At 33.5% G+C, this 15087-nt stretch overlaps 2 protein-coding genes across 4 annotated transcripts in view; one reads left to right on the top strand and one right to left on the bottom strand.

Moving 5' to 3' along the window:
• The window catches only part of LOC130666691 (sodium channel protein 60E), a 61011-nt gene extending 52994 nt beyond the window's left edge, over positions 1-8017 (bottom strand). For 2 of the 3 annotated variants that reach the window (XM_057467898.1, XM_057467908.1), the window contains exon 1: positions 4815-8017. In XM_057467898.1, coding sequence (XP_057323881.1) covers positions 4815-6233 — 1419 coding nt within the window. In that variant the 5' untranslated portion in view covers positions 6234-8017. The remainder of the gene's footprint in view (positions 1-4814) is intronic. The other variant, XM_057467918.1, reaches the window with a different exon arrangement.
• LOC130666801 (uncharacterized) overlaps positions 1-15087 on the top strand; it is a 65373-nt gene that overhangs the window by 27252 nt on the left and 23034 nt on the right. The window lies entirely within an intron of this gene.

Below are 15087 nucleotides of genomic sequence, written 5' to 3'. Positions count from 1 at the left end.
AAGCAAAGTATTAAGTACCTGTGTTTTTAGTTTTTGGAGATTGAATGGAAATTTTTTTGGTTAAATGCGGAAGCTAACTAATAATGACCTTTGGTTCCTGGTTTTCGATGGATATTATAATCCCCGTGAGTAAACTCATGTGTCATTGTAAATGCGGATGGCAGACGCAGTGCGGTAACACACACGTTTCTCCACATACTGGAATTGCACATATTATATTTGCAATTCAACATCAGCATCACCTCGTATATAATAAATTATATCCTTTTTGTATAATTTTAGCTGATCATATACACCTGCTATATCCTAAATCATAATAATAATAATAATAATAATAATAATAATAATAATAATAATAATAATAATAATAATAATAATAATAATAATAATAATAATAAAAATAAAATGATGTAGAATAATTGCGGAATTTTTGTTTATGTAAAAAAGAGGGAAAAACGGGCTCTCTGAAAAATAAACGTCAATAGTATGACTTTTTTTTATTAGTTCTACTTTTTTAGCCTTTAAGTAAACATTCAGTATTAATATGACCCAGGAAAAAAAAAATTATTAATCTGAGGCAACTCGAGTCGAAATATTAGACGTAAATTGAACGTTTTTAACTTTTTGAACGTAAATTGACAGCTTTTAACTTATTCAAAACGAAGATTGGAGGAAAAATTTTTTTCATTGATTTTGTACTCCTGGATTATAATCACGTCAATTCCCTAAAATTTCGTCGTCCGCCTTTCTGGCTCTAAAATAAAAAATTCGAATTTTGAAAAAAAAATTTTTTCAATTTCATACTATCTTTAACACTATATATTTATATCTGTTCATATATTATGATATCAAGGTTATGAAAATTGTGATTACAAATATTGAAATAAATTAATTATTGTTATCATTAAACTAAAATCATAACTCATGAAATTACCAATTTTTTACGAACCAAAATACAAAAAATCGTTCAATTTACTTTCAAAACGTTAAAAACGTTCAATTCACGTTTAAAACGTTGAAAACGTCCAATTTACGGTTAAAACGTTAAGAACGTTCAACTTACGTTTAAAACGTTAAGAACGTTCAACTTACGTCTAATATTTCGACACGGGAAAACGGGGCGTTCTAAAAAATTTTATCGATCCCAAATCTGTTGCTTTGCTCAATTTTATCTGTGAAATTTTTTAGATTTTTTACAGTTAATTGTTGACGGTCCATGTCACCCCATAACATCAATATTGTCCCTACAAAATTTTCAAAAAAATTAATGCTGACCATTTTGCCTCTTATAGTTTCTATTAATAAAAAATTTTACTCCTCTTTTCTTACACAATACTCCACATAAATTATTTGCCAATAAATTTAACAAATAATAATAATAATAAATAATAATAAATAATAGGTAGTAAAAAATGTAAAATAAAAAAAGTAATAACAATATATCGTAGTTGTTTTATGGCCAATAGCCAATTTATGAACAAGACTTGTAGATTTTAAAATTTTATCAAGTTAAACATATATATACATATATATATATATATATATATATATATATATATATAAAACAAGTGATACGAGTAAAGTGGATGAGTGTTGGCAAGGGGAAGTAAAGTCGCGGTATTTGTTTCACTAGTGACTTATATATATATATATATACAACTACAAACATACGCTATATACTTATACTATTTTTATTTGGCTGGTGGCTCAACTTTATATGCGAGAAAATGTATAATAACAAAAAATTGAGCTCCAGTATAAAGCAGAATACTTGAGATAATCAATACTCTTTATAACAGCATACTAGAAATCCAGCCTATATATTTTGCGGTGTTTAATATTCGCTAAATGATCAACGAGCAACATGTGTATTCGCGAAACTCATATACATATATTTTTTATTATTTTATATCCATTTTATTATGCTATTACTCATGCACACCCACGTACCCTCACATCCATACTTTACCCATTACCATTATTATTATTTTTTTGATAGAATAGAAACAGAATAAACCAAATGAGTCGTCGAATAGTCAATTTGTTATTTTTTAAAAAGTGATACGATTTACCAAATGGGAAGTGACATATTTCCGCTAACATTTTCTCGCCATTTCGTCTGCTCACGCTCACCCTCACATGCCAAAAATATATGTGACACACACCCATTCTGGACATCTATAACACTCTCATCCGAGTAGAAACATTGCGGATTTATTGTGGAATAAAATACCAGATTTATTTCACATATTAAATTGTCAGCGATTCGATCCAACCACATATATTTTATTTTTTACATTACCCGATTATTCATCCGTTAAAAACATGCCGCTAATTATTTTTTTTTTTTTACACGACACTGAAGATCATTTTCGCGATTTTATCTACTGTGGAATAGGACAATATTCGTGACTTGCATCAATAAAATAATGCCTCTGGCCAGAAGTCAAGGTGTCGACATATATATAAATATATACATACATGTATTTATGCATACATATGTAGGCAAACCATTGGATGTATTATTGGCCTAGCAATATGTGAATATAGAATTCAAATATGTTCGCTTCACTTATTCATTTGTATATTATATATATATGTATATATATATATATATATATACATATATATAGAATGAAAATCTACAGCTACTGAGTCTTTTCACACGCGTTTCCGACGCGATTTCTTCAATAGCGAATATAACGCTCCTATATTGCGGTATACATTTTTTTTTTTTTTTTTTTTTTTTTTTTTTTATTCTCGAGCTACTAAAAGTCGACTTTTCTGTGTGAATGGTGCAATGTGGATCTTAACTGCAACGTTTGGAATGAGCTCACTGCGGCAGGAAAAATTGAAAAGAGCAAAACGTAATGCTTTTAATATATATATATATATATATATTTATATAGATATATAACGTCAGATACGGTTGGTTGAGTATTTATCCAAAGAGAAAAGAGAGTTAAATAGTAATATTTAAGCTTTATAAAAGATCAAATGAATATGATACTGTGAATTTAATGCATCATTACTATCTAGATGAAATGAATATCGCTGAAATTGGGACAATGGTATATTGGAGTAAAGAATCTGGATACTCGTTAAATCATGGCGCTGTTTCCACCCTACTTTAGCTGGGGTTTTATTTTTTTTTTATCTCTTTTTCTTTGTTATAAAATAGTTGGGAAAAAAAAGTATATAAAAAAATGGCCCCTCGGACAATGAAGTCGTGGATGAAAAATTGAACAATCTTGGCGGTTTTCTCACGGCAAGTTGTGTATTTATTTATAAGAAAGTGAATTAAGCGCCTCGAGTAAGTTGATTAGATATTTTATCGGTTTTGAATTTTATTAGACACTTGTTATATGCACTGGAAAAAATCGGGAGTGAATTCAAAGGATTGTGAATTTTCACTTGAATCTGCATTCATTTCTATTCGTTCAATAAAAATAACTTCTCCTTTGGAGTGAATTTCACTCCGAGGGGATTAAATAAATAAACAGTCATCCGTTCCGCGTTCACTCTGTTAATTTTTATGATCCTGAAGTCAACAGACAATTAGTAATTTTTGGATTTTTTTTTTCAACAGATAAATTATAAAAAAACATGAACTAAAAAAATGCACATGTAGAAAATTTAAAAAACTATCAGTGCAATTTTTAAAAATATTTTTTTTAAATAATTTACCGTTTTAAAAAAAAATTCAAAAATTATTCGACGTCGGCTAACTTCAGTCTCATAAATTTTTTACAGTGTAGGGGGGAGGGGTATTTAAGGAAATACAAAATTTTCGGGGACTCAAAAACATTAAATCTTTTTTTTTTTTTATATTCAAAATAAATAGAAAAAAATTTCAGTTGCCGTAAAAACAAAATTTCATTATTTGCGGACAAAATGGGTACCCCCTAAAAAAGGTGGAAAAAAAAATTTTTGGATATCAAATAAATTTGATAAAATTAAATTTTTTAAAAGGAATTTACATAAGAAAAATTACAAAGGAAGAAAAAAAATTTTAATGACTTTTGCCATCAAACAAAAGTCAACATTTTTCGACTGACTCGATTTTTGAAAAAGTTCAACAAACAAAATTCAAAGTATTGGTCAATTATACTTACAAAAATAATTTTGGAATGTTTAATTTTAAAAACGGGTACCCCCTTCTCCCCCTATTTTTATTTATGAATATTCTTTAACTAGTTAAGAAGCTTACATGATTATTTTGAGCCTTTATAAAATTTTTGAACACAAAAAAAACCCGTTAGGCCGCTTACATATTTATTTTTATTTTTTTAATCTTACCTACGCATTTGCGGATTACGGAAACAAAATCCCCGAGCCTGCTCAAGTTCGGGTTTTATAAATTATTCTACTGGGATATTGATAACAAAAAAAAAAGTTATTAAAAGCCGCTAATTGACAAATTTAATAAACTAAAAAAAATTGAATAAATAAATAATTAAAATAATAAATTTTTTATCTAGAAAAAAAATTGTCTATTAATTTTGACACTTCTGGTGTATAAAAAATTCAAATAATTATTTCATGCCCGAGTTTCTGCTTTATGAAATTATTCAAATAAATTTATACACAGTGTGTTAATAAAAAAATTACTCAGTATTAAATTAAAATAAACACGCTAACTGCGCACACAGGTTTTTTATATTTAGCTAAAAATGAAACCACAATTTTTTATTGAATTTTAAATAAAGACGTTTTTAAAAGTAAATTGCGGAGTAACTAAAAGTTAAAAAAAATTTTCTCATATCTGCAAAATAGTCGATAATAAAATAAAATAAAAAAAAGGTAGACTTTACCTCGTCGTAGATAAAATTATCAATCTCTTCAAGTGGCCTGCCGTAAAGCCCGGACGGAAAAGGCTCGAACTTATTGGGAAGCACGGCGCCATCCTCGACAGAAGTTTTTCTCCTCGGCTGAAACCCGTACTCCCTTACAAGCTGGACAGTCCTGCTTTCAAGTCTGTCAAGACTTTCTTTAGTGAATGGTTTAACAGTTTGTTTGCCAGATTTAGGTCCAGTGTAACCAAAACCACTGCTACTGACACTAGCACCTGTACCACCAGCACCACCAATACCACTAGCACTACGATAATCACCAGCACTGGCACAAGGATCATCACCAGGTGTATTGTCACCTCCAACCTTATCCTCGTCATAATCCTCCTCCTCGTCTTCCTCCTCGTTGTCACCCACATCCCCGGCAGTCTGCTGCGGTGTGCCGAGAGTGTCAACCTGGATCTCAGCACTGGCTGAGTCCCCAGTGCCCGAGTCAGCAGAGGTGCCGGCAGTGCCCACCAACGGAGGCCTCAGTCTCGTGCTGTCCTGGGACCGGAACCGCGACTTGACTCTGACCTCTCCAGCCTTGTCCAGATCATCAGCTCGATCCATCGGATGAGGCTCATCGTCATCCAGCGTCTGCTGGGACCGTGGCAAGCATCGCGGAAAGAGCCCAGAGAAATCCGACTCGCGGTCAATTTTGTCAGCTCGCTTTCCCTCGTCTCTCCGCTCGCTCACGTCAGTCTCCAGAACAATTTCCGGCTCCGAGTCATCAGCGTACTGGCGTATCGTCCTCTCGGAGCTGTCTTCCTGGTCAAAAACCTCGTAGCCGCTGGGTGAGAGCCTCGAGGAGTCGTCCTCCGAGTGCTCGTTGCTGTTCTGTGAGGATCTTCCACGTGGGTCATCAAGCTCCTCGTGTCGGTCGTCCATCTCGATTCTCTCTCTGCCACTGCTCCTCCTATCATCTCCAGTATCGGCAGACCTCCGAAGACGTTCGGCCTCTTCCTGCCGTCGTCTTCTCAACTCCCTCGAGCTTTTCGTACTCTGACTGAACCTCCTGCCCGACAGAGATGTTCTCGTTGATATTGAGTATGTTGTGGATGATGGTGACGTAGAAGATGATGATGACAGGGACGCACCTTCTCTCCCACTCGCAGTAATACCAGCAGTAGTTTCAGCTGTAGCTGTAGTTGTAGTTGTAGTCGTAGTCGTAGTTGAAGTAGTTGTGGTAATATCAGTATTAGATGAACTTGGACTGCCAGAAAGCCCATAAATATCTTCTTCAACGAAGCAATCCAACTCCTGGCGGCTTAAATTCTTAACATATACTCCAATTCCTCTAGGACGATTTCCAAATCCATTGTCCTCTGACCCGCTGCTCGAGGGACTTGGAGGAGCTCTTCCATTGGACCCCTCGCCCCCGGCTCGTCGAGATGTCATTGGGTCTGCACACTCGAGCTCGTCCTCATCCACACATTTCCTGCCATCTTCTTAACAATAATCATTTCTATTTCACTAACAAATGTCCCTACTGCACTCGTTATTTTAATCATCCTCGTCATCACCAACATCACAACTCCCATGAACACCAGCATCCTCTTCCCAATAACTATTTTTCACTCCCGAAATTATCTGACCGATGTCCCGGGTCCTCGACCTCGACAGCACAGGCACCGCGACCTCGAGCCGCTCGCCAAGATATTCCAGCTCGCATTGGATCTACAGCAATACCACAAACTCATCGCGCTGATTCACAACATCATCAGACACGCGATCTTCATGACCTCGTGCCTCACTTACTCCCATACCCAGTAACAGCTTATATTAACGATCCTGCACATCAGCTGGCAACACACACACACACACACTCACACATTAACACACACCAACTCCCCTTTCCTCTGCCATCACTTCATTTAATCTCCAGCGAATTGTCAGTTGTCTATCTAAATTTATTTTATCTGTAATCAGATAATACTTCCTCCTAATCGTACCTTTATTTTATTACTATTTATTATTAAATACCAATTATTTATTAATTACTTATACAATTTATCAATCAGTTTATTTATTTATTTAATGCGGGTATTTATTTTTAAAAGCAGTTCCGCGCTAACTAGTCACAGTCATCGGATGAGCATTTAGTTAAATATTTTTTCATTTTACTATCCAATAATAATAATAATAATATTAATAATAATAATATATATATACACATATGTTTCTTTTAAAAAGTCAAATAATTATATTTTTACATGATAATTATATTTTTCCCACACTTGTTATCTCTCCAAGTATCCTCATGTAGGTCTAGTGAATATTCACCCAATTATACTTCATTAAAACAAGTGTTTGTCTCTATATTTATACACTTACGTACAACAATAATAATAATAATATTGTTAATATTAATAGTGATAATAATTAGCACTAGATAAAAATATCTAAAGCACTTGCTCGAGTGGAACAAAACATATAAATAGTTAAGTCACTTAGTCACTGATAAAGCCTCAGGGTTTTTACAAAAGAGAGTTTACAAAATAAAATCCCGTAGTCGCGACAGGACGAGGGTAAGGACACTGATACCGGATAAAGAGGACCCGCGGATGAGTGTGCGTAAGAAGAGACACACGTAGAGACCTTTCTTAGACACCCTGACCCTCCCAACATAATCGTCAGTATCCAGTTAGTAAATACGCGACAACTATCACCCCAGTCGACACTTTATTCCATCTTGTCTCCGAGGGTCGTTCTCACCCTTGTTGATCCTCCGCTGGTTTATCACTAAAATTACACACTAGGTTACCTCGGTGAGCTTTGACTTCCGGCATTTATGCATTACGTTTATTACTTTGTCGTTAAATTATAATTTTATTTTAAATTTACTTTTACCAGCTCAGTCTCTCGGCGTTAATCGCGATCGCGGGCGGGTACGTGGTGGATTTATTCATAAGCCGCGAGTGTACCCCAATGATTATACATACACACATATGTATGTATATATGTATATTAATGTCTAGGTATGTATGTATGTATGTATATATTATAGAAAGAGGTTGTTGCGGGGGGGTGTGCAAAATCACGGGCGTCCCTTTCGAGAGCTCTGGCGGCACTGCTCGACGTCGACCAGGCGATTCCGTAGGCGCGCGCGCGTTATTGAACGTAGACGACGTTCCAGGGGGGAATGTATATACAGACCGGAGAGAGTAAAAGAGTCACACACCACCCACCTGCACACAGCTCTCGAAACTAACCCCTGTGACCGAGCAACCGACCCACCACCACCTTCATCTCCTCGGCTCAGCTCAGCTCTGCTCTACTCTACTATACTCTGCTCCTACTATGCCACCACACCACCATGCCATCGCGTTACCCTATACCTACTGGCCTACCTGGACTATAGACATCCTCTGCTCGAGATCTACATCAGACCCCGGAGACCGGCCACCAGGAGGCAGCAGTTGCGCCCCTAATTTGTTATCTTTTGTTGCTGTTGTTGTCATTTTCGGGATTTAAAGAATAGAGGGGGTGGGGCAGAACGGCCCCCTGAAATTTTGATCAAAAAAATTTTTTTTTTTGACTAATTACTATAAATCCGGTGTTTGCGCATTTTTACCCCTACGCATGACATTTGGGGCAAAATGGACAAGCCCAAAATTTTGAAAAAGTGATTTTTTCATGTTTTTATTGTCAAATTTAAAAAAAATTAGTATAATTCCACATTTCTAGCCCTACGCATAACACCTGGGGCAAAATGGACCAGCCGAAACTTCCGAAAAAATTATTTTTTCATATTTTTCGGCCGTTTCTCTATATAAGAGGCAAATTTGGTCACTAAAAATATATAAAAAAAAAATTTTTTTTTTTTAGTTGATAAATTTTTGAAATAAAGTAAAACTATAGAATTTTTTTTTTTTTATTAAATAACAATTAGTAATTAAAGTAATCGAGAGTGAACGATTTATTACACCTTAAAAAATTTTTTTCGAGTAATGTAAAACCAAAAATAGCTGTCAAGAGAAAGAAATACATTCTTAATGATGAAAACAATTTAAAAAAAAAAAAACGAAAAAAAAAAATTTTTATCATTTTTTGGAGGGGGGCTCTGCCCCCCAAAAAATTTTTTTTTTCAGAATTTTGGCATAATGTCCATAAATTTGTTCGAAATAGGACAAAAGTAAAGTGATCTTATGGTTGAAAGCCACAAAAAGTAATAATTGGCAGGGGGGCCGCTCTGCCCCACCCTCCCCTACTTACATGAATGTAAAGCATAAAACAATACTGCAAAAAAATATGAACAAGTTACTGGACTCTTGGGTCCATAAAAAAATTATAAAAAGTTGTTGGGTCGATGTACTCTTCAAACATCTTCTGGCTCTTTGTATTTGAGTATCTTTGTATCTCTATTCTTTCAGTGTCTTTTGTACTTTGATAAGTCTCTCCGGCTATTATGTATTCTTTTAATAATTTATTCAAATTAAATGACGATAAAAATTACGCGGAAAATTTTTTTTTGATGCAGAGGGAAATAATGGGGACGAGAGAGGGGGTGGATGCGAGTAAATAATACTAATAGTAATAGTGGGTGGAGGGATGAAAGATAAACTGTAAGATAGTTTAATAGAAACTTTGGGGGTGTAGATGGATGATGTCTGCGGAGTTTGCCAACCGTCAATATATAACGCCACTGGTTTCAGCTTACGGATGCTCAGGAATTTAAAAGACGTGATAGAGACGAGCAACTTTCCAAGGAGAAAATAGAGACTGGGTGTTTATGTTGATAAAATTATTTCAATTTCATATTAGAGTGGACTTGGAAAATTTTTTAACGTCTTAGAGAAGTGCAAGTGTCGGAATAAGCCGGGGTGAGGGTGGGCTGAGTAAACTGACATAAACTGCTGAGCCAGCTGAATGTTCCTCAAATGTTTGACGAGAAGCTTTGTAGTCTATTTGTTTTTTATTTTTAAATATTAGGATAAGGGTTGAGAATTTGTGTAAAACTTAAAGCTTAATTTTTGTTTATTTTTAATAAAAATATCCTGAGCCCAGGGAATAATTTGCTGACGAAAATAAAAATAGTCTTTTGTGCTGGATGATTTTTCTTGTTTTATTTTTACGGCAACCGGCTTGGAGTCAAATTAATAATATTTTTTAAAAGCTAACTGCGTATGCCGAGTTCTCTAAAGGGTTCTCGTGTCGTTGAAAAAAAAAAAAAATTAAATGTTGAGTAAAGCCATTAAAAAACAGTCCCCTTGACACCAGGAGTCGGAATTATTTTTTGCTCATATCCTGATTTGAACTCTGGATTTTTTTTTTTTTTTATTAATAAAATGTTTAAAATTTTTATTGTTATCTGAAAAATAAACTTTTTCCATTGACTATCACTGCTGTCGATTTAAAAACTTACCTAATATCGATTCCTTGCTCACTTGTAAATATTACCGTAGAAATAAAAATTTTTTATTTAATTTTTTTACCCTTTCTGTAATTAATTTGCTTAGTCGTTACTGAATATTAATTACGTAATTAATGGGATTATTTAAAACAATTTAATTTAAATTTTCAATTCAAAACATAATTTTTTATTTTACATCCAAGTCTACTTAACATAAGTACAGTTTTGTTTAATTAATAAACAAACAAGAATATTTGGTATTGATTTAAAAAAAAAAAAAAAATGTAATGTTTTCAGTGCGACGCAAACAGATAAAAAAGTCCACAAATCAGGATCTGTTTCCACTCACGATAAGACTCTGAAAATAAATAAAGCAAAAATTGAAAAATAACTGAAAATTGATCTACGGTGTCAGCCAAAAGTAAACAAAAATAATTTGATTATCATAACTGCGTTATTTCCTCACGTCACTTCAAAAGACCCGCGCGTTTATATTTACATATTAATGCAAATGGTCGCTCGAAAAATCCACACGCGCAACTTTTGATTTTTTTCTTCTGTACAAAATTTCATGATACTGGAGTCAGCCGAGGTCTGATAATGTTTAGATTTTTATAAAAACGACAAATTACAAAAAAAAAAATATTTTGAAAAAATGCACCTGTAGTTTTTTTAATTTTCTACATGTGCATATTTTTTTTTTTTTTTTTTTGTAATTGACTTGAAAAAAAAATCCGAAAACTGCTGACTGTCTGTCAACCTCAGGATCATAAAATTTGTAAATATAAATTTTATTTTACAAAAATAAAAAATACATAAATTTAAACGACAAATCTTAATTACTTGCATTTGTCACCGACTCATCCGAATGGAATAGTAATAAAAATATATTTTTCCAAAGCCTTGAAAAAGCTTTTCAACCCGTATACATTTTTTAAATTTTGTTTATTACTTTTTTCCCATTCCGTCCAACGGTTTTTCTGAAAACAAATAAAAAAAATACGAATGTAAAACATTAGTGAATTAAGCTTTACAAAGCTCGGGTATACGGCCATAAATAAAGAGCAAGTAAAACTTTTAAATCAGTAGTTTTCAGTAGCTATATTACCAGAGCGACATGTATTTAATCCAAGCGCGTTAATCGCAGCCAACTTACTACTTACCTGCTGCCCGATCTCACAACTTTTCTTTATTTCTCTACCTTCCGCATACATAAACAAACAGACAAATATATACGGCGTGTACATGACCGTAGATCTACATCTACATGGAATAAAAATTATGGTAACCATTTCTAGTACGTCTGAGAAATTGCAACATAACGTTATGGTAACAATTACTGGGACTTATGGAATATACAGCCGGAATTTCTGGGAAAAATTTCCATGACTATGAAAACGATTCTTATAATTATGGTGATAATTCTTATACCGTATGGTAATGATTACCGTACTCATGGGAATAGTTCCCATAGTCATACAGACATAAACCCTATGTCCACATTGGAACCGTTCCTAAGTGAGTATGGGAATAAACCCCATTCTTTACAGTAACTATTCCCATAATATGAGTAATTTCTTCATGTTATGGTAATCGTTACCGTATTTTATGGTAATGGTTCCCATAATATGAGGAATTTCTAAATATTATGGTATTTGTTACCAGATATTGCACGCAGAGAATTTTAAGGTATTTTTTGCATCAAAAATTTATATAAAAATTACTATGTCATAGTAACATGAGGACAGTATAGAATTATTGTAAAAATTACCGATACTGTAGAAATTTTTAAAATACATCGAGCAGAATTTACAAGGTGGATTGTAATTTTGACAAAGCAATAGATTAAATTTATACCAACTGCATACTAAATATTGTGATTTAACCTAATAAATTTTACTATGCAGTTAGTATAAATTTTATCTGTTGCTTTGTAAAAATTACAATGCACCTTGTAGATTCTGTTCGATGTATTTTAAAAATTTCTACAGTATCGGTAATTTTTACAATAATTCCATACTGTCCTCATGTTACTATGACTATAGTAATTTTTCTATAAATTTTTTTTGCAAAAAATACCGTAAAATTCTCTGCGTGTACGTCTGAGAAATTGCAACATAACGTTATGGTAACAATTACTGGAACTTACGGAATATACAGCCAGAATTTGTGGGAAAAATTTCCATGACTATGGAAACGATTCTTATAATTATGGTGATAATTCTTATACCGTATGGTAATGATTACCATACTCATGGGAATAGTTTCCATAGTCATATAAACCCTATGTCCACATTGGAACCGTTCCTAGGTGCGTATGGAAATAAACCCCATACATTACAGTAACCATTCCCATAATATGAGTAATTTCTACATGTTATGGTAATCGTTACCGTATATTATGGTAATGATTCCCATAATATGAGAAATTTCTAAATGTTATGGTATTTGTTACCAGATATTATGGTAATTATGGTAACCATTACTATGATATTATGGTAATGACTATCATAGAATACGATTACGGTTACCATAATAGTATGGTAACAATTACCATAATGACACAGTAATTATTACCATAATTTTAGAAGAACTACTTCGATATCGTGTTGAAATGGTTACCATAAGCACTATGGGGCAATTTCTATAATAGATATTCAAAAAAAAACCTGTAACCATACGATATGGGAACCATTTCCATAATTGTTACCATAAATTTCTCTCCGTATATGTTCATATATATTATTCTCTTAACATACCCACGCGTGGCACAAATATATCGTACACCAGTGCTCCAACTACGTCATCTCCGCGTCACGGACTCGGTTGTATTGATCGAAGGGGATGTAGCTTTTCTTTCTCTCTTCAACAGAGCTTGCTTTTAACCACAGAGTAGTTGAGAATTTTCTTGTCTTTGCGCGGTTGAGCGTCGATTAACACTACGAAACAATTTCACTCTTTAAATCTATTCTTTTCCTCTCTCTCTCTCTTACTCTCCCTCACCCCTTCATTGTACCCCCACTCTGTATTCTACCCTTCGATTTCTACCTCGTTACACAATTCAAACTCACCCTATTTCATGACACTAAAAATCTCTACCTGTTACTTAGCTCATTTTTATTTACCTATTTTTTTTTTCTTTTTTTCATTATCTTACTTTGCAAGTTTACATAATTAACGTTAAAAAAAATAAACACTTGTATAGTTTACACCCTAGTTACTTTTTGACCCTCGACCCTCGATGTAAATCAACGGTAATAAGCTCAGTCATGGGTAATTACTCTTATCCTCAGGGACATCTGTTTTCGATTAGTTTGTCAAAAAAAAAACGTTTATGTATCCATGACACAAATAAACAGTTTTTCTCCCCTACATCAATTCAGTGACTGAAATATCAGTAAACAAATTTTTGACATAATAATTAAAAGTTTAAATAGTTTTTGAAATTTTTTTACCGTCTAGTAAATAAAATTATCAAACAAAAGTTTAATATTTATTGACCGCGAAATTTAAATTTGTTTGATCGGCTTTCACGCGGATACTTTTTAACAGCTAAAAATTTTCCGCGGTATTTTCACCCGTGGAAGTATAGAACTTTGGTTATTTCAGTTAACAATAAAAAATAGCCGGGAAAATTACGAGCCGTGTGATTCTTTTGAAAACCGCCCGGAGCGGGAAACCAGCGTTCAAAACAACATTTCACTCATTTATTTTTTTTTCCTTTTTCTCATTATTTCGGCTGTTGTTTTTTGAGAGAACGGAGTATAGCTACTGGTAGTAATACTTTGAAGCATCAATGTATCAATAGAGAAGCATTAGAGACGACATGTTGCACTCGAAACATCAATAAGTCTATTGTACTGGGTCTTTAGTTCTACTGTGACTTTGAATGCACTGTCATAAGCATCTCTCTCACGTTCATCTCTTGCCGCTGCTCTTTTTACCCTCCACCGACATCATTCGTATGTTTCTCAACCACTACATCAAAAATACGTGACTCTTTTAACAACTCCCAGCATAAATATATATATAGTTGGGTTTAATTTATTTTTTGTTTAAACCCCGCGGGATTCAATTATCTGAGAATTACTCAATCCAAGAAAGAGAAAACCAGACTAAGAGCCCAGTAAATAATTTAATTATTGAGAGAAAATGACTGAAATATTTACTGATAAAAAAAATAAATCAATAGTATGAGTAAATTTATGTTAAGTAATTTGGAGTTTAAGTGCGAGCACTCAATCGTTAAGATAAATTTTCGAAGGGGTAGGACAGTGATTGAAGCTGTTCAGCGTCGGTAAATAAATTATAAGGGAACAGCAAAGAAGTGAAAAGAGAAAAGCAGAATCAGGTGCAGTCGCATGAGCTACTCTTTTTAAGACAGCTCTATTCAGAATTATTTAAAGATGATAATGTTCTTACCAACTATCCCAGTAATTACTCATCCGTGTAATTGTATGCAATAAATATTCAAATTTAAGGAAATATATATTTTAATTTCATTCAATTCAATTATTTTTCATTCAAATATTTAAATTTTTTGCGGGAAAAATTTAAACATTCAAAGGACTGTGGGATTAAATGGGAGTCTACTTTAATTTTTTTTAATTATTTATTTTTCTATTACAATACACTGTAAAAAATTCGCGGAGTGAATGCGGATTAAATCCGGAGTGAATGCGGAGTGAAGGAATTTTTAATTATTTACTCCCCTCGGAGTGAAATTCACTCCGGCGGGAGTTTTGAAAATATTATTAATAAACAATAACTCCACTAAATAAAATTTCACACACACATGCACACATTCGCACATACACACACGTGCACACATTTACACACATGCATACACCCAAACACACACGCACACACACCCAAACACACATTTGCACACCCTCAAAC

The sequence above is a fragment of the Microplitis mediator genome, chromosome 1, assembly GCF_029852145.1.
Source record: "Microplitis mediator isolate UGA2020A chromosome 1, iyMicMedi2.1, whole genome shotgun sequence".
Classification (NCBI taxonomy): Eukaryota; Metazoa; Arthropoda; class Insecta; order Hymenoptera; family Braconidae; genus Microplitis; species Microplitis mediator.
This window is presented reverse-complemented; position numbering and strand designations above follow the sequence as displayed.